The sequence below is a fragment of the Microtus ochrogaster genome, chromosome 8, assembly GCF_000317375.1.
Source record: "Microtus ochrogaster isolate Prairie Vole_2 chromosome 8, MicOch1.0, whole genome shotgun sequence".
Taxonomy (NCBI): domain Eukaryota; kingdom Metazoa; phylum Chordata; class Mammalia; order Rodentia; family Cricetidae; genus Microtus; species Microtus ochrogaster.
Genome location: NC_022015.1, coordinates 69,349,740 through 69,369,077, shown reverse-complemented (window position 1 = coordinate 69,369,077; position 19,338 = coordinate 69,349,740). Strand labels below are relative to the sequence as shown.

Below are 19,338 nucleotides of genomic sequence, written 5' to 3'. Positions count from 1 at the left end.
TTAAAAGAATACAGTTTCCGTGTAATTATTTCGGGGCATAAGCTAAGCTAGCCATGCGGGCGGCCGGGGACGCAGGGGGACGCAGCCCAGCCGCTCTTATTTCAACAACAGATCGTGGAAAAATAGGGCCAATGTAGGGAATTCATTGAGTAAGCAAAAACAAACAAACAAACAAAACAACAAAACCAGTCCCTGGATTCAGTTGTGTGTGTCTGTAATCCCTGCTGTTAATCCCTGAGGCTCTCACTGCCTTGACCCTGCTTCTGCCATTAGCCAAGGACAGCACATCATCCATGGTGTCAGAATGGGCAGGATCACCTTAAGTATGTTTGGAAACTGACTTGAGATTCACGTGTGTGTGGTCAGAGAACAACTTTGGGGAGTTGATTCAGTGATTGAGCTCAGGTTATCAGGCTTGGGTGGCACTTAACCTGTTGAGCCCTAATTTTTGTTTTCTAGTGGTACTTGGGATTGAACTCAGGGCCTTTATGCACACCGTACAAGGGCTCTAGCACTGAGCCGTTGCCATCCTTAAATCATTTGAAGCTTTTTTTTTTTTTTTTTTTTAATTGGTTGCCATGTCTTACTAGAGTGCAGTCTTCAGGGTGTATGGGAGTCTAGGGTACCTATGGGCTCTTTTCAGCTCATAGCTCATATGGTGGAGCTCTGGGGCCGCTGTGAAAGTTGTGCTTCCTCTAAGTGTGTGTGTCTTCTGCAGCTCGTGACAGCCTGTGCCATGCAGGCCTTCCATAGCCTCTTCCATGCCAAGCCCAGCACCAGCACCTTGTCTGCAGAGCTCAACGCACAGATCATCACGGTGAGGCTGATTTGGGTGTGGGGAGACTGGAGGGTAACTCTTTGGAAGGCTCTGCTGGGAGGGCCAGCTCTGCTGCCTTGCTTCAACAGTGGGGTAACATGGGCTAAGCTGTCCCGGTGGAGAATGGTCAAGCTTGAAGCTGAGCGATTGGCATCAGTGGCATGGGAGATGGGCACCAACTCTTGCCTGATCAGGGTAATATAAATGATTTCAGCTTGAGGGAGGCTTTTAACTGTAGATACATGTAGGTGGACTTTTGGAGGCAGACATAAATCTATTGTGGAATAGAATATTTGTTTAACTTTGTAAAGAGGTGTTGAATTTGTTTGTATTGCAGAACAATTGTTTAACTATGTAACGATGTGTTGTCTTTGTTGATGCTACATTTGTTTAACTATATAAAGATGTGTAACTGTTACACTTTGCCTGCCTAAGACCTGATCAGTCTAATAATAAGCTGACCAGCCAATAGCTAGGCAGAGAAGGGGTAGACGGGGCTGGGGGACAGAGAAAAGTGGGGGGCCAGCTAGCCAGACATGGAGGAAGCAGGAAAGCAGAATGGACAGTCCATAGATGAGGTCAGTGAGCCTCGGGGCAGCACATAGGTTAATAGAAATGGGCTAATTTAAGTTAAAAGAGCTAGCTAGAAACCAGCCTAAGTCTAAGGTCAAATTATTAATTATTAATAATTTAATTAATTAATACTGAGTCATGATTAATAATAAGTCTCTGTGTGCATGATCTGGGGGCTAGTGATCCAAGAAAGCCTGCTACATAAATCTTCTCCAAATTGTTTGCAAAGTGTACTCTGAAGTTCATGTCCTCAGAGAAGGGCTCTGGCTTCAGGTGACTCCAGGAGGTGTGTGAGCGCCTCACTCCCATTCCTAGAGCCTTGTGTTTCTAGAAGATTGGGCCTGGAAACCAGGTGGCGGGGGCGGGGGTTCTGACCGGTCCTTACAGTGCTTTCTCAAGGGTATAGGAAAGGTCGTCATCCTTGGGACTACTGCTAAGACTCACCTGCTGACTCCTGTCCCCCTCTAGGCCTTGTATGACTACGTCCCCAGTGAGAATGATTTACAGCCCTTGCTGGCCTGGCTGAAGGTTATGGAGAAAGCCCACATCAACCTGGTCAGGTAGGAATGTGCTAGAAGTCAACCCTAGGGGCTCCCATTAGGCTGTCTGCTGTGTGTGCAGATGGGAGGGACATGAGCCAGAAGCTGGAGAGGCCATTCAGCCCCAAGGTCTGTGTTACATGGTTGAGGATCAGCACTTGTGTTAGAAAAAGCAAGGATAGGGCAGCAAGGCCGTCCTGTTAGTCCAGGTCCTTCCTCACCCGTGAACAGCGAGGCACACTAAGGACAGTGCCTTTTGGGCTGGAGCCAAGTTTGAGTCCGATTCTCTGCTTACTCTGTGCATTTTGGTGAAGGTGATATCGTTCTTTTGGGGGTTATTGAGACAGGGTTTCTCTGTAGCTTTGACGCCTGTCCTGGAACTCTCTGTATGGCCCAGGCTGGCCTCAGACTCACAGAGATCCATCTGCCTATGCCTCCCAAGAGCTGGGATTAAAGTTGTGCCACCACCACCCGGCATCATACTCTCTCTCTCTCTCTCTCTCTCTCTCTCTCTCTCTCTCTCTCTCGCAAAGGTACTTTTGGGAGTGAGTTCTTGCCTTACCATATGAGTTCTAAGGATTGCTCTCAGGTCATCAGACTTGGCAGCAAGCACCTTTATCACTGGGCCATCTCACAGCTGGATTCTTTGTTTTGTTCAGTTGTTGGGTTTGCTTGTTTTTTTGAAGATGGAGTCTCATGACATAGCTGTAACTGACTGTATATGTTAGGCTGCCTTGAACTCACAGATATCTGCAAGCCTTTGCCTCCTGCGTGCTGGGATTAAACATGTGCCAACATGCCTGGCCTGGCCTTGAAATCTTGGTCTTCCTGCTTTAGCATCTTAATTTCTGAGATTGCAATGGTGAGCCATCGTGTCTAGTGAGGCACAAATTCTAATTGGTATTAATAATAAAAACCCAGAGTCAGGTATAGGGGTAATACTGAAGGTCAGAGAAGCAGAGCAGCCAGCCACTAGAGAGTTCTTACTCTTATCAGTGGTCAGACCAGAGGGCCGATCCTGTCCTCAGACTGACTTCCTGAGCACCTGTCTCCTCCTGCCTTATATTCCTCTCTCTACCTCCCTAGTGCCGAGATTAAAGACCTGTGATTCCTGGGATCACCTTTGTGTGAAGTTCTATTTCTCTTTCAGACAGATTCAATCTTGTGTAGCCCAGGGTGGCTGCCTCTCCCGAGTCTTGGGATTAATGTATGCCATCACTGTCTGGCCTCTATGTCTAGCTAGTGTGGCTAGCTCTGTATTCTGATTCTCAGGCAAGCTTTTTGTTAGATTATAAACAAAATATCACCACAGCCCAGTTCTGGTGTGGTCTTTAATTTTTTGCATGTATGTGTATGTATGATGTGTGTGACTTCATAGGTGTTTAGTTCAGGTACACACATGCCACATTGTGTATGTATGATGTGTGTGACTTCATAGGTGTTTAGTTCAGGTACACACATGCCACATTGTGTATTTATGATGTGTGTGACTTCATAGGTGTTTAGTTCAGGTACACACATGCCACATTGCACTTGTGGCGGTCAGAAGGAAAACTCGGGTCAGTCCTCACCTTCCTCCTTGTTTGAGACATGGTCTCTTTGTTGTTCTTTGTGGCATAAGCCAGGCTGACTGGCCTCAAGTTGCCTCCTGCCTCCACCTCCTGTCTTGGTGTAGGAGTGCTGGGATCGCTGGGCCCAGCTTCAGGAGAGTTCAGGGGTTCAAGCGTAGGTCCTCATGCTCTGGTGCAAGTGGCCTGCCGAGCCACTCCACAGTCCAGTGGTGCGTGGTTGTTTTTAACTTAACATTTGTTACTTATGTACTTATGTACATAAGAGTGCATGTGTGTAGCTGGGTGGTGGTGGTGCACGCCTTTGCACGCCTTTAATCCCAGCAGAGAGGCAGAGAGGCAGGCGGATCTCTGTGACCAGGCCAGCCTGGTCCACAAGAGCTAGTTCCAGGACAGGAACCAAAAGTTACGGAGAAACCCTGTCTCGAAAAATCCAAAAAAAGAAAAAAAAAAAAAGAGTGCATGTGTGTGTGGAAATGAGAAGGTGACTCTTAGACTCCCCAGGCTTGGCTGCCTAGCTATCTTGATGATTTTTATCTTTATGCTTTGGGATCAGATTGCCTGAGTGTGTGAATCCCTTCTCATGCCTCACTGTGTGTCCTTGGCCAGCTTCTGTGTCAGTTTCCTTATCTACACAATGGGGATAGATTCAGTAATTGCTGCAAGGTTGGAGTGAAAGGTCTGTTTTGTCAGTAGTTGGTGTGTAGTCGTGTGCAAGCGTTAACAATATTAGTACTTGACTCTGGAAAGTGTGAGGGCCAGGCCAGAAGGTCATACTGAAGGCAGCTCTCACTCTGTGTGCTGCTTAAAGGCCGTTTGGACTTTGCACTCGTGTATTGTTACTTCAAGGACAGTGCCCTTTGGAATGACTGGCTGGGAGAACAGCCCATAGATGTTTTCACCAAGCTGTGGGGGCTCAGGTCTCTGAGGCTTGGAGCCAGGTTCTAAAGAAACCTTTTGTTTTGACAGAATGCAGCGAGATCTGGGGCTGGGCCATCTTGCTCGGTTTTTCGGAATGGCCATGACCTGTCTCCTGTCCCCTCATTCACAAGTGGTTGCAGCTGCTACCCAGACTCTTAAGGTATCACAGTGTCCTCAGCCCAGCCTTGGTTGGGGAAGCAGAGCACATAAGAGGTTCTGCTTGCTGCCCTAGCTCTTAGGCCATCCTGGATACTCAGCTTGGTCCTTGGAGGAGCTTCTCCCAGTGGGAAACAGGCTCCAGGAGCTTCAAAAAGCAGTTGTCTGGGAGGGTGAATGGAATTGGGGTTGTTGCCTTGGACTAGACAGCCTGGGCCTCTCTTTGCAGGAGATCCTGAAGGAGTGTGTGGCTCCACACATTGCGGACATTGGCTCTGTGACCTCTTCAGCCTCGGGTCCTCCCCAGTACATCGCCAAGATGTTTAGGTAAGGATGTGGTGTCCCTGTTACTGGAAGTGCTGTATGATGACCTGTGTTCCATTTACCCCCTTGGGCAGTGTCCAGTACTGACCAGGTACTCTGTAGGGTTGTGGTAAGTGCCAAACTTTGCCTGATCAGCTCCTGCCGTTTGGGGTGTATTGTGGCACCCAGAATAGGAGAGGTGCCATACTGTGGGATGTAAGAGTGTGGCTCGTGGATCCCTGCCCCAGAGCTTCTGGACCTGTAGCTGGGTTTGAATCCAGCTCTGTTGCTCGCAAGCCCCAGGGAGCAAGGTCCTCTGGATCCTCATGAGTGGGAGAGCAGCACAGGCATGTAGCTAGGCATTCCATGAGCAGAAACTGCTGACCCTTGTGCTAGAACATTGGTACTAACCCTCTCTAACAGCTGGGAAGGGGAGGTCGTTGAGTTCGAGAAAGGCTGACCACAGAGTCTGCTGGGCTGCCTGCAACACCTATGAGGAGCCATTCACAGACATGGCCACAGAGTGCTAAGCAGTCCCTGGGAAGGGCCTGGGGTCTTGGGTGTCTCTCCTGGGTCTGTTCTCTCTCTTGGTTTGGCACTCTGGTGTCTAGTTCAGAGGGACAGAAGCCAGTTCCTGTGCATGTGGCAGGATGCTTCAGGAACTCTCAAGAGGGGCCTAGCCAGCATACTGCTCCTTGTTGGCCCCCAGAGGCTCAGATATTGTGGGGGAGATGGGACCAGCCAGGGTTACACAGAAAGGGTCTGAAGACCTTCCTCTCTGCCGGGGCCCCTGTTCCCAGCCGTCCTCTCTCCTCAGATCAGGTAGAGGAAGCATAGGACAGCAGCAATACACAGACTGCGGGTTTTCATGGCTCCGAGCCTCAGTTTCCTCATCTGAAGATGGAGCTTATCACTGTCTACCTCATGAGGCAGTAGGAATATTAACTAAACTCAGCATGGATACTTTCTGAGCATTTGATAGGCCCTCCCCTGTAGAGACTAGCTGGGGTCTGTGGGTCACGGTACAGTACCTGTTGTTTCCTGGGATGATGTTATCATGGCACTGACTGCTTCCTTGACAGGGCAGTGGAAGAGGGCCTGACATACAAGTTCCATGCGGCCTGGAGCTCTGTGCTGCAGCTGTTAGCTGTCTTCTTCGAGGCCTGTGGAAAGCAGGCCCATCCTGTGATGAAGAAGGTGAGATGGGGGCTGCTGGGCCAGGGCACTGGTGGCACTTGGCTCCTAGCCAGGAAGAACAGGTCTATACTCTAGTGTTGACAAGTTCCCTCAGCAGGTGCCAAGTACCACGCCTCCAGGAAGGTGACTGAGCACTGTGGGAAAAGCAGCAAGGTGGGAAGGGAACCACTGTCCTGTCCAGTTACCTTTGCTGAAGTTGATTTAGGATCCTGGGAAGTCCTGGCCCTTTTAGATTCCTAAAAATATTTGTTTAAATGTGCATTGGTGTTTTGCCTGCACCTATGTCTGTGTGAGGGTGTCAGGTCCCCTGGAACTGGAGTTACAGACAGGTGTGAGCTGCCACATGGGTGCTGGGAATTCAGCCAGTGCTCTTAAATGCTGAGCCACCTCTCCAGCCCTCCTTTTAAATTTTTAAAACTTTATTTATTTATATTATGAGTGTTTTCATCTTTGTGTAGATATGTGTACCACGTGTATGCCTGATGGAGAGATGGGAAAAGGGGTCTTATAGATTTCTTGGAACTGGAGCTACAAATGGTTGGGAGCCACCATATTGGGGCTGAGAACTAAAGTACAGTCTTCTGCAAGAGCAGCAGTGATCTTAACTGCTAAGCCATGTCTCCAGCCCCTCAAATTTTAATTCTCTAAATGCTGTGTAACCACTGAATATAGCGTTGATGTTTTAAACAGCCTTAGGCCCCAGAGTTTCTCCAGCCCAGGGTGAAATATCTTAAGTACCGGGAATCCTGAATAGACCCCAGGATGAGGAACAGCTGGTGGCTCAGCTCCGGGGTCTGTCTCATTGTTTCTTCCCATTGCTGTCAGGGTGATGGGAGCCACCTTGGAGAGGACACTCAGCCAGGCCAGGGCCCTGATTAGTTAGGATTGGCAAACATGGCTTCCTAGCAACCAGGCAGGGCTATGAGAAACAAGCCTGGTTGGTACTGAGGGGGAACGGGAGGGCGCCACTCTGCTTCCTCAGCTCATAGTTAGCTCTAGGCCGGCATTGGTCACACCTTCCCGTTCTTCAGGATAATTGGAATCTACATTTGTATGTGAAAATTTGTAGCTTTTTCATGTTAAATTAAGCAGAACTTTTTAAAAGTCCTGGGCCTTGGAAAGGGATTGGACGCACCACTGAGTCAGCTGGGTCCTCAGTGTGTGTCTCTGGGGAACTTCATCTGTGTCCAGAATCTGGCCCCATCCTTTGGAATGAAGCCTGGCCTAGTCTAGACCGTGGTGGATTCCTCTTCCGAAGACAGATCTGAAATGAAATGATAACTTAGGGCCCATTCCGTGGTCAGCAGAAAAATTGCATTTGTGTTGTTTGTGTTACCCTGGTGATTGATCCCAGACCGTGAACGTGCTAGGCGATTGCTCTGCTACAGTGTCACACGCGGGCCCTGCCGTCATGTCCCTCCATGTATCCTGTCTTTGTTCCAGTGCCTCCAATCCCTGTGTGACCTGCGCCTCTCCCCTCACTTCCCCCACACAGCAGCCCTAGACCAGGCTGTGGGGGCTGCAGTGACCAGCATGGGACCCGAGGTGGTGCTGCAGGCTGTGCCTTTGGAAATCGATGGCTCTGAGTAAGTGGGACCTTGCTTGGGCTTTAGGAGCCAGGGGACTCATGCAGCCTGTTCTCCTCTAGGAAGGGTGTCCTTCAGTCTCCCGACTGTCACCTCTTCTCACCGAGCCCTTCTTCACAGGGAGACTCTGGATTTCCCACGGAGCTGGCTGCTGCCTGTTATCCGGGATCATGTTCGGGAAACACGACTTGGCTTCTTCACCACTTACTTCTTGCCCCTGGCCACCACTCTTAAGAGCAAAGGTGCGGCACCCTTGGCTTTGTGCAGCCTGAGTCCCCTCCTCCCACATTTAGGAGTCCCAGCTGAAGAGGTCAGAAAGGGACTGAGTCCGGCATGTGCATTTGGCAGCATTCAAAAGAAAGAATCTTTGTTACTGTAGCCCTTTAAGTAGACTTTTCCTCCGTGGTTTACATGTGGGCAGCTGCACCTGTATCCCCAGGTCCAATCAACTACACACTGAAAATACACAGGGGAGAAAATTCCCCGCACACTGTATAACAGCTCTTGTTGGGTGTGTCACTGTTGGGTTTGATACGATGTTGAGAAGTGACTTAAATAGGGGAATGAGTGGAGGTCGCATACAAACACCACACCATTCTGCATAGGAGACTTAAACACTCGAAATCTCATGTCCATGGGATCCTACAGCCAGTCCCTCGTGGCTGCTGAGGAAAGGGTCTATATGCTCTTCTAAACCTACAGGTGTCTATGTTTATGTGTGTGGTTTCAAAGTTACAAAGGTCTGCCTGCTCTTGCCTCCCTAATGCTGAGACTAAAGGCATGCACCACCATGCCGCCTGCTTTGAAATCTAGTTTCAAACAGCAATGAGGATTTTTTTTTTGTTTGGGTTTTTTATTTGTTTTTGTTTTGGGTTTTTGAGACAGGATTTTATTATGTAGCCCTGGCTGTCCTGGAACTTGCTCTGTAGACCAGGCTGGCCTCAAATTCACAGATAAATGCCTAACTCTGCCTCCCAAGTGCTGGGATTAAAGGCATGCCTCCACTGCCTGGCAATAATCGTTTTTATAAGATTTATTTATTTTATGTATGAGTGCACTATCTGCATATACACCTCTCACTAAAATGGGGGCTCATTCATGTTACCTGTAAACACTGGGGATGTTAGTTTTGTTGTTTTTGTTTTTGTTTTTGTTTTTTTTGAGACAGGGTCTCATGTGGCCTTGAATTTGGTAAGTAATTTGAGGATTAACTTGGATTCCTGATCCTCCTGCCTCAGCTAGAATCGTAGGTGTCAACTCTTATGACAAGATTCATAAATTTATTTTAATTACTTATAATAATTACTGTTACTATCAATTTATAGGGGATATTACCTATATTTATATCCTCATTGTAGGACTTTGGTTTTGGTAAAATGAAGCCAGTTGGCCCTGAGGGTGGCTATGGTCACACCATGTCTTTGTTACACCCTCCAGCAATGGATCTTGCCCAGGCCGGCAGCACAGTGGAGTCCAAGATTTACGACACACTCCAGTGGCAGGTGAGGGCAGCTGGGGAAGGGAGAGGGACAGGGCATGCAGGGGCACAAGTCACTGGGGACACTTTAATTTCCAAATTCCTCCCTCCCAGATCTGGACCCTTCTGCCTGGATTCTGCACAAGGCCCACAGATGTAGCTGCCTCCTTCAAAGGCCTGGCCCGGACACTGGGCACAGCCATAAATGAGCGCCCAGACCTGAGGGTCACTGTGTGCCAGGCCCTGCGCACTCTCATCACCAAGGGCTGTGAGGCAGGTAGGTGTGGGAGCTAGTTAGAGGATGCCTGGGGTGCGGGGCTGCTGAGGCTCACACTGCTCACACTGCTGTCTGCACCACTACCGCTACTGCTGCTGTGATCCAGAGGCCAACACTAGTCCTTACCTCATGCTTCTCCCTGAAGGGGGCTGGCGGCTGCCGTGGATTGCATCCAAACCCAGAGGCTCATGTTCCGAGTGCCCCACCCTCAGCCTTTCCTGGCAGAAGGTCCATCCTGTCACTCCCTAGTCCTGCCACTGGATCCCCTAAAAGGACCTGCTGCCCTGCTCCCCAGTGGCTGGCTTACTGTTAGTTCTGTCCCTTCAATGCACACTTGGGTCCCCTTGCCAGAGGCTGACCGTGCTGAAGTGAGCCGCTTTGCTAAGAACTTCCTGCCAATCCTCTTCAACCTGTATGGACAGCCTGTTGCAGCTGGGGAGGCAGCAGCCCCTCGCCGTGCTGTGCTGGAAACCATCAGAACTTACCTCACCATCACTGATTCTCAGGTGAGTGCCAGTGGAGGGAGGGACGCTGCAGTCGTGGCCCGGTGGGGCTCCTGAACCATGGGGACTGTGCTGCTGTGGTCACTCTGTTTCTCTCTCCACTGGGCGCTGTCAGTTGGTGAACAGCTTCCTGGAAAAAGCCACCGAGAAGGTACTCGATCCTGCCAGCTCTGACTTCACCAGGTAAGGTGCTCGCTCGGGGCTTCCTCACTTGAGCTTGGTACCAGAGGGTTCCTAGAAGTCTTGAACTAGCACATCCCAGCTGCTCTGAGAGGTCTGACTAATTATTATTCGAGGATGAAAGAGGGGGAACCTAGATAAATGGCCTGGGTTCAAATCCCAAACCCTCCACCGCTTCTCAACTCCTGTGGCCTTGAACAAGTTAGAAGCTCTGCCTCGGAGTCCTTACCTGTAGAATGGGTGCGATCATAGTGCCTGCAGATGGCTCTGTGAGGAGACCAGCTGTGTAATGTGCCTGGGCACTGCCTGACTGCCTGTGCTGAGTGCTCTGTTCACCATTCACAAACGCCTCAGGCCCCTTGTCCCTACCTTGAGTGGGAAGAGCCTCTGCCCTTCTCCAGTCCCTTAAGCCCCTTCCTGTTTCCCACTTGTCAGACTGTCTGTCCTGGACCTGGTTGTGGCGTTGGCTCCTCACTCAGATGAAGCTGCCATCAGTAAGCTGTACTCCACCATTCGGCCCTACCTCGAGGTGAGCTCCTTACAACTTCCCTCTCCTGCCTCCTGTTGTTGGTTGTTTTCTTTTACTCTTTTGGGGGGGTCAGTCACCTAGCTCCCAAATAATTATACACGGAGACATAGTCTTACTTATAAATGTCTGGCCTTAGCTTGGCTTATTTCTTGCCAGATTTTCATAACTTAAATTATCCCATCTCTCTTTCGCCTCTGGGCTTTTACCTTTCTCTATTTCTGTATATCTTTGTTTACCTTCTTACTCCATGACTTGCTGTGTAGCTGGGTGTCTGACCCCTGGAGTGCTCCTCCTTCTTTCCTCCCGGACTTCTCCCATTTATTCTCTCTGCATAGCAGCCCTGCCTATCCTTTCTCCCGCCTCTCTGTTGGCCATTCAACTCTGTATTAGACCAATCAGGTGTTTTAGATGGGCAAAGTAATACAGCTCCACAGAGTTAAACAAATGCAACACATATTTCCATCATTAAACAAATGTTCCACAGCATAAACAAATGTAGCACATCTTCAGATAATATTCTACAACAGTCTCCTTGTCGTCATCCCTTGTTGCTTGCCCGTTCACTCCCCAGCTGCTCCCACAGTGCCTTCCCTTTGTGTCCTGTCCTGCTTATTTCTCACTAAGATGTGCAGCTGTGGCCAGGCGGTGGCAGTGTTCGCCTTTAGTCCCAGCACTTTAATCTCAGTGAGTTCAAGGCCAGCCTGGTCTACAAAGCACAAAGAGAGTTCCAGGATAGCCAGGGCTGTTACTACAGCTTTATCAGACTGTTTTTTGTTTTTTGGTGTTTTTTTTGGTTTTGTTTTTATTTTGACAGAAATACATGTATCTCAGTCTGGCCTCAAATTTCCTGTATAGTGAAAGTTGGCCTGGAACTTCCTCCTCATCCTCCTGCCTCTACCTCCCAAGTGCTGTGATTACAGGTGTGTACCACCACACCGACCCTTTATCAGGCTGTTATTCACAGTCCTAGATAAATCCTTCATTTTTATCTTTTTAAAAACTGCTGGTTTATTTAATTTATTTATTATTTGTATATGTGATGAGGGTAAGTGGATGTCTAAGGACAATTTTGTAGAATTGGCTCTCTCCTTCCACTCTATGTGGGTACTAGGGATCTAACTCAGGTTGTAGGGCTCACATCATCAGGTAACAAGAACATTTACCTGCTGAGCCATTTTAATGTTCCTTCCGCCCACCCTGCTCCTTTTCTTACTGGTTGGACCCAGATTCTCATGGATGTTAGGCACATGTTCTATGAGCCACACCCCTCTCCCCAGAGTCTTGTATAGAACAAGCCTGCCTATGCCTCTGCTCGTGCTGGCCCTGTGTGAAATCATGCTGTGGCTTCCGTCTGTGCAGAGCTCAGCCCCATAGCATCCTCCTAGGCACCGGTGCCCCTGTTCCCCTGCCAGTCTGTATAGCAGCTAGAGGATGAATTTGCTTTGAAGAAGAATGTGCGGGTGGACACAGATGTCCAGGACAGGCTGCCTGACCTCAGGAGGACATCTCAGGAGGAGTCTGGGAACTCCTTCAGAATTACAAGGAGTCAGTGGGGTAGAGAGGAGTGTGTCCTGGCACATTCTGATGCCTCCAGCCCAGGCTTGAGTATTGGTTTTTTTATTAATTTTATTTTTATTTTTTTAGATTTATTTAATTTTTATTTTGTGTGTATGTTTTGCCTGCATTTATGTATGCACGCCATATATATGCTCGGTGTCGTGTAGATCAGAAGAAGGCAGCAGATCCCCTGAAAGTTGTAGTTTGAAAGTGTAGTTATAGACAGATGTGAGTTGCCATGTGGATGCTGGAAACTGACCTGGGCCCCTTTAAGAACAAGTGTTTTCAGCTCTGACTGTTGCCTCAGCCCTGGCATCTGTTATTTAGTGGTAGTAAGAAGAATGGTTTGGAAAACCAGTCTGGCCTTGTCCCTGATGCTATTCCTGCTGTGTCCAGACCTGACCTGCTCTCTGAATCCCCTCTAGTGCTAGCCACAGTAGATGCTTGGGGAATGTCACGGGATGGTGAGGAACCTAGATCCTTTCTTGTTATCTCTATGACTTATTTACCCCTCAGAGCAAAGTCCATGGAGTTCAGAAGAAGGCCTACCGAGTGCTGGAGGAAGTGTGTGCCAGCTCCCAGGGCCCTGCCAACCGCTTTGTGCAAAGCCACTTGGATGATCTGAAGAAGACTCTGCTGGACTCACTGAAGAGCACGGCCTCACCTGCTAAAAGGGTGAGGGCTCCGGGCATGCCTGCCCTGCAAGGAGGAGGGGTGTCAGCAGGCAGACCCGGAGGAGTGGCACTGACTGATCCCAATGTTGCCTTTCTGCCCACAGCCCCGACTGAAGTGCCTCATACACATTGTGAAAAAGTTGTCGGCTGAGCACGAGGAGTTCATTGCTGCTCTCATCCCGGAGGTAAGTGGGTGAGGGGACTGACGGACACATGCATTTATGTTTTTCAATTCCTTTCTTCTTTCTTTCTTTTTATTTTTAAGGGTTTATTTTTATTTTATTTTTTTATTTTTATTTTTTAATATTTTATTTATTTATTATGTATACAATATTCTGTCTGTGTGTATGCCTGCAGGCCAGAAGAGGGCACCAGATCTCATAGATGGTTGTGAGCCACCATGTGGTTGCTGGGAATTGAACTCAGGACCTTTGGGAGAACAGACAGTGCTCTTAACCTCTGAGCCATCTCTCCAGTCCGTTTATTTTTATTTTTACATGCATTGGTGTTTTGCTTGAATGTATGTCTCTGTGATGGTGTTGGGTCCCCTGGAACTGGAGATACAGCAATTGCCACGTGGGTGCTAGGAATTGAACCCAGGGTCCTCTGGAAGGGCAGTCAGTGCTCTTAACTGCTGAGCCATCTTTTCTAGCCCTTGTTTTGTGATTTCTTAAAGCGTGGTTTCCAAGAGATGATGGTGAAGTGGGAGCTCTAATGGTGGCGAGGATGTGCTCCGCTCACTGCCTAGGCGTGTGTGGCTTACCCAGGCTGCCACCTTGGGCAGCATGTGCTAATAAGACTGTTTGGCCAGGTGATCCTGTGCACCAAGGAGGTGTCAGTGGGTGCAAGGAAGAATGCATTCACCCTGCTGGTAGAGATGGGCCATGCTTTCCTGCGGTTTGGCTCCAGCCAGGAAGGTGAGACTGGAATAAATGGAAGGACGCCCTGCTTGCAGACTAGAAGACTCTTCAAGCCACTGGTCTTGAGGAAAGGGTGGCGGGAACTCCTTCTGTTCTGGCTGTGGCTCTGATAGGCCTGTAGTGCCCATCCCTGGGCACCCTGTCTTCAAGTGACTGTCCACTCTGCCCCCAGAGGCTCTGCAGCGGTACCTTGTCCTGATCTACCCTGGCCTTGTGGGTGCGGTTACCACAGTGAGCTGTAGCATTTTGGCTCTGACCCACCTCTTGTTCGAGTTTAAAGGTAAGTATTTACCTGAAGGTGTGGGGTGCCTTTGTGGTAAAGAGTGCCCCGAGGGTCAGGCCAGGGTGGTGCCAGAATGGGGAACAATATCAGGAGGTGGCAGGGAGACCCAGAATCAGCCCCTGCAGAAAAGGCCCTGCTGACATCTGACCCATGGACAGGTCTTGGGTTTGGGTAGTTCTGGTTTCTGACACTGGCTGCCTGTGCACAGGGCTGATGGGGACAAGCACAGTGGAGCAGCTTCTGGAGAATGTCTGCCTGCTGCTGGCCTCCCGCACCCGCGATGTGGTCAAGTCTGCACTAGGCTTCATCAAAGTGGCTGTGGTGGTCATGGACGTGATGCACCTTGCCAAGCATGTGCAGCTGGTGGTAAGGCCCCATTTTCTCACTGGGTGGCCCCTGAGGTGCCCATGTGGACTCCATGGGACTTGGGTCAAATTAGTTTAGAACGTTGTCATTATCTACTGTTTCTTTGACATTAAGGAACCCTGGGAGTGGACTGTAGGAGAATGCTGTCTGACAAAGCACAATGCCACAGTATCTCACATTACCCTATGTCCCCTCCGTAGAAGCCAGACCAAAAACCAAGGGATAGAACTCCCCCCACCTTGTACAGATAGAGAAACTGAGGCCAGATACCCATTTTCAAGGTCCAGTCTCAGAACTCGAACCGTCTCTCCCTCTACAGGACATCTCTTCACACCCTCTGCCAGAGCCTAGAAGGGCCTAAAAACCCCATTGGGTTGGGTCTCTGGACTTCTGCCCAGAGGAGACTACCCCATACTCCCTGCAAGCTGGAATAGTTTGCTAACCTGCTGCCCTCATTTCCCACTTGCAGCTGAGTTACGTGACACTTGAGATCCCTCTCACGTGCCTCTTCTGAGTCAAGCCTTGGCATCAAGGAAGGGAGCAGAGATAGTTGTCTTCCAAAAGCCTGCAGCCTAACTGGGAACCAAAGGTTTAAGAATTGGCCAGAATGGAGATCTATTATATCTGCCTGTAGTTAGAACTTATAAAAATCCCTTCAAAGGCTTTGTGGGGACTTGTTCCCTGGCCCCACTGGAGACATTACTGATAATAAGGTCTGCCACCCATAGGTGCCACCCACACTAGGCAGGATGAGCATGGCTGCATGATAGAAAGGAAGCCTGAGATTATGAGTGCTGGAGAGCAGAGTGGATTGGGTGGATTGGGTGGTACCTGTATGGCCACTTGGCAGTCAGGTGAGCCTGGGCCTCAACTGGTAGCCTATGCTTTGACATTGGCAGTATCTTCTCGTCGAGTTGCTGTGAAGATCCTTTGGAAGGACGTATGGAGACTGTTGTCGCCGTGAAAGGATGGTCACAGCTGTTATGAGGGAGGGCCTAGGGGAAAGGGTTCCAAATTGAGTAAGCATAGCTGAGCCAAGAACAGGGCAGCCGGTACCTCCTTAGCTGGGCCAGCTGTATTGTGTGTAGGTCTGGACAGCAAGGACAGGTGGGCAGGGTGGAAGACATCCCGTGCTCCTCTCCCTGACACCCTGTGCTCTGCCCACTAGATGGACGCCATAGGGAAGCTCTCAGATGACATGCGCCGGCACTTCCGCATGAAGCTGCGGAACCTATTCATCAAGTTCATCCGCAAGTTTGGGTCTGTGCACTTGAATGGGGTACAGTTGGGGTACAGGACTGTTGGTCTCTTCACGGGCCACAAGGAAGGGTTACTGGTTCCTGAACAGCTCCTGCCCCTCTCTCCCTCGCTCAGGTTTGAACTGGTGAAGGATCTGCTACCTGCAGAATACCACAAAGTCCTGGTCAACATCCGGAAAGCTGAGACCCGGGCCAAGAAACATCGTGCCCTGAGCCAGGCTGCTATGGAGGAGGAAGAAGAGGAGGAAGAGGAAGAGGAGCCTGTCCAGAGCAAAGGTGACAGGTAAGACCCTGAGACCCTACTGTACCCTAGTCCCAAACTTGTCCTGGCCATCTTTAGGTCCCCACTCCCCCAGGAGGACTTTAATGTTCATCCTCTCTAATTTAGCATTGAGGAGATTTTGGCTGACTCTGAGGATGAAGATGAGGAAGAGGAGAGAGGCCGGAGCAAGGAGCAGCGGAAGCTGACACGACAGAGGAGCCGGGCATGGCTGAAGGAAGGTGGTGGGGATGAGCCCCTCAATTTCCTGGATCCCAAGGTGGCCCAGCGAGTGCTTGGTGAGCAAGGAGCAGATGACATAGGAGACCAGAGTAGACTTGCCTTGTTGATGGGGTCATGGGTGGTAGGCAGGGGTTGGCTTCTATGAATCGCCTGTGTGCAGGGACTAACAGCACCTAGTTGAGAGCTTTGTATGTATGGGCTCTGAGGGAGGAAGGTATGAGGTGGCTAGGCCTCACCTACCATCACCTCATGCTAACCTACTTCACTAGCCACCCAACCCGGGCCCAGGCAGGGCAAGAAGAAGGACCATGGCTTCAAGGTGAGCGCTGATGGCCGGTTGATCATACGGGAGGAGGAAGACGGAGACAAGGCGGAAGAAGAAGATGGCACTAAAGGTAAAGTCTCCCCAGTGAAGCAGCTGCTGTGGCAGCGAGGGCTGGAGCTGTGCAGCTTGATATTCCTTTGTTAACTTGAGGGCTCTTGGCTTGTTACACAGTGACCAGATATTGAGGAAGCAGAGGAAACAGATCTGAACTTGAATCTAAGGCCACTCCTGAGCACTCTGACTCCTCAGATTTTTCCTGATCCATGCTAAACATATTTTTATTTCATATATTATCTATACTTATTTATTAATTTACCTTTGACTTTTCTACGTAGTATACATACGTATAATTTAAACAAAACTTAGGGGAAACTCCCCTCACTGTGCTAGATGTATCATCTCTTCTGCTTCTTCCCTATTCCTTCTTTGTTGTTTGGTTTGGTTGTTTTTTCATGGAAACTGGCTGAGCCTTTTAACTGATTTAGAGGCAGGAAGAGCCAGCCTATGGAACACCCTGTCTTTTAAAAGAGTGTCAACCTTCCCCAACTGAGCTTGCCACTCGGTAATAGAGCATTTGTCTAGAATGTGTGCAGCACTGGATTCTGTCCCCAACACTGTGGCAAGTATCTGCCTCCTGGTTCCTTCAGCTCTCACTGCTTAGCTCTGGGCCTCTGACTTGCTTTCCTGACTGTTGCTCACACAGCTCCTCCACCCATCGCTTGTCAGCTGCTGTCTGTTTAGCTCCTGTCTGTGCTTGATATAAATGCGGCTTGTGCCATTCCTTCTGCTGTTTCTTCCTGCTTCCCTCCAACCCTTTGTACTCTCCAGCCTCTGTGGACTTGATGCCCACACTGACTGTGGCTGGGGAAGCCCATCCTTCTCTCCCTGCCTTTCTGAGCCTCTCTGTTCTGTAGGATCCCACGCTGGTCCTTCATAGCGTCTCCAAGGTTCCCTAAACACTAGGCCTCATCCCCACAGAACTGTGAGGCAACTGTCTTTCTTCTGTACATCTTTAATCACAAGCTGGCTTATTTCCTTGCAATGCTGGGGTTGAATCCAGCACTTGCTACATGCTCAGACATGCTCCCCTGAGCTCCACTCCCAGCCTCTACGTGGGCTGCCTTTGCTGTCCTCTGGCTGGTCTTGGCTCTGCTGGAGTCTCTCTGCCCTGCAGATGGTCGACTTCATACTTTTGTCTTGTTCCTACTTGGTGCCAGTACACAGAATGGGCAGAAAGCTTTGGGAGTAGGAGGATAAAATTGTCCTCTTGCTTAGTGGGGGCATGGATGGGCGGGGCTGACTCAGGAGTCTGGGCTTTCCTTGAGCCACTCACGTCTTGAAGGGGCTCTGTGGTGTGGGAGTGGGGCAGCAGTTTGATCTGCCCTGGAAAGGGGACACAGGTCTGAGGAAGGCAGTTTTCTGGGCCTTGAGTTGATGTCCCTTCTTCTCACTGTGCCAGGAAGGAGTGTTGGCTTTCTGTCGGGACAGCTGCTGCACCTGACTCCACTGCTGTCTCAGCCTGTCATTGTGGCTTCACAGTTTCTGGCCTGCTTCTCAGGCAGTGGCCTGGGTGGGCAGGTGGGGCTTTTACGTCCTGTAGGATCAGCCTCCCGCCTCCTGCCACTGCCACCAAATGTAGTTTTTTTTTTATAAATTTATTTATCATGTATACAATATTCTGTCTGTGTGTATGTCTACAGGCCAGAAGAGGGCACCAGACCCCATTACAGATGGTTGTGAGCCACCATGTGGTTGCTGGGAATTGAACTCAGGACCTTTGGAAGAGCAGGCAATGCTTTTAACCTCTGAGCCATCTCTCCAGCCCCCCCAAACGTTTTTAACAAAATCTCTATCATTCTATTTACCAATAATACTCAGAAGTCAGAGGCTGGTGTGAAAACCTGATAGCTCAGAGTGGCTAAGGAGCAACTAACTGTCCTTCCGTTTTCTCTCTTGTCTCAGAAAGAGCATCCTCTGCTCCGCCAAACCATAAACACCATCACACTCAATCCCTCCCTACTATTTTCTGTGCATTTCTATCTGTCTCCAGGTTCTCTCTGACCCTAGATTATGTAATTACTTTCTGTCAACTAGTTGGTAGCTCCGCCTCCTGATCCTAAGTTGATTTTATTTAATTAATGCAAGCACAGACTTGGGGTTCACAGTGTGATAAAATATCCTGCATAGGGGAGCAGGAGATAAAGTGGTTAGGATGCCCAAGTGCTCATGAGCCTGTCTTCTGACTCCAGGAGAAGATGAAGAGATGACTGACCTAATGGAAGATGCTGGTATCAGAAGTGTGAGTAATTTGTGACTGCATCCTGGCCCACAGCTCCCACACCCCAACCCCACATACAAACCACATCTTCCCTACTCCCATAGTGCTCCAGATTACTGGGGCAGTGTGGACAGGTGTGTGCGAATCTGCTTAGAGCCTGGCAAGTAATAAACTTTCCCATGTGCCTTCTGGCAAACCAGGCCCTACGAGCTAGTTTGTTGTTAATGTGTCAAGGTCTGGAGTGGCAGCTTAGTGGTTAGGACGACTTCTCACTCTTGCAGAGGACCTGGGTTTGGTTCCTGGCAGCCACATGCTGGCTCCAGTGCCAGGGGATCCAACACCCTCTAACGACTTCCATGGGCACCAGGCACACATGTGATACACACACACATATACAAAGCACTTATACAAACAAATAAATCTTTAATGAAAAGGAAAGAAAAGAAATAGAATGTACCGCCGGGCGGTGGTGGCGCACGCCTTTAATCCCAGCACTCGGGAGGCAGAGGCAGGCGGATCTCTGTGAGTTCGAGACCAGCCTGGTCTAC

The 19,338-nt window shown here is 49.6% G+C and overlaps 1 protein-coding gene across 1 annotated transcript in view; it reads left to right on the top strand.

Moving 5' to 3' along the window:
- Rrp12 (ribosomal RNA processing 12 homolog) overlaps window positions 1-19,338 on the top strand; it is a 42,273-nt gene that overhangs the window by 15,195 nt on the left and 7,740 nt on the right. Inside the window, exons 9-30 of the mRNA XM_005352283.2 lie at window positions 719-817; window positions 1,859-1,950; window positions 4,467-4,578; window positions 4,804-4,901; window positions 5,960-6,074; window positions 7,518-7,660; window positions 7,781-7,902; window positions 9,098-9,162; window positions 9,252-9,414; window positions 9,766-9,920; window positions 10,033-10,100; window positions 10,533-10,626; window positions 12,700-12,858; window positions 12,962-13,042; window positions 13,669-13,774; window positions 13,950-14,057; window positions 14,269-14,426; window positions 15,595-15,686; window positions 15,801-15,968; window positions 16,074-16,243; window positions 16,457-16,582; window positions 18,762-18,811. Of these exons, the coding sequence (XP_005352340.1) occupies window positions 719-817; window positions 1,859-1,950; window positions 4,467-4,578; window positions 4,804-4,901; window positions 5,960-6,074; window positions 7,518-7,660; window positions 7,781-7,902; window positions 9,098-9,162; window positions 9,252-9,414; window positions 9,766-9,920; window positions 10,033-10,100; window positions 10,533-10,626; window positions 12,700-12,858; window positions 12,962-13,042; window positions 13,669-13,774; window positions 13,950-14,057; window positions 14,269-14,426; window positions 15,595-15,686; window positions 15,801-15,968; window positions 16,074-16,243; window positions 16,457-16,582; window positions 18,762-18,811 (2,544 nt within the window). The remainder of the gene's footprint in view (window positions 1-718; window positions 818-1,858; window positions 1,951-4,466; window positions 4,579-4,803; window positions 4,902-5,959; window positions 6,075-7,517; window positions 7,661-7,780; window positions 7,903-9,097; window positions 9,163-9,251; window positions 9,415-9,765; window positions 9,921-10,032; window positions 10,101-10,532; window positions 10,627-12,699; window positions 12,859-12,961; window positions 13,043-13,668; window positions 13,775-13,949; window positions 14,058-14,268; window positions 14,427-15,594; window positions 15,687-15,800; window positions 15,969-16,073; window positions 16,244-16,456; window positions 16,583-18,761; window positions 18,812-19,338) is intronic.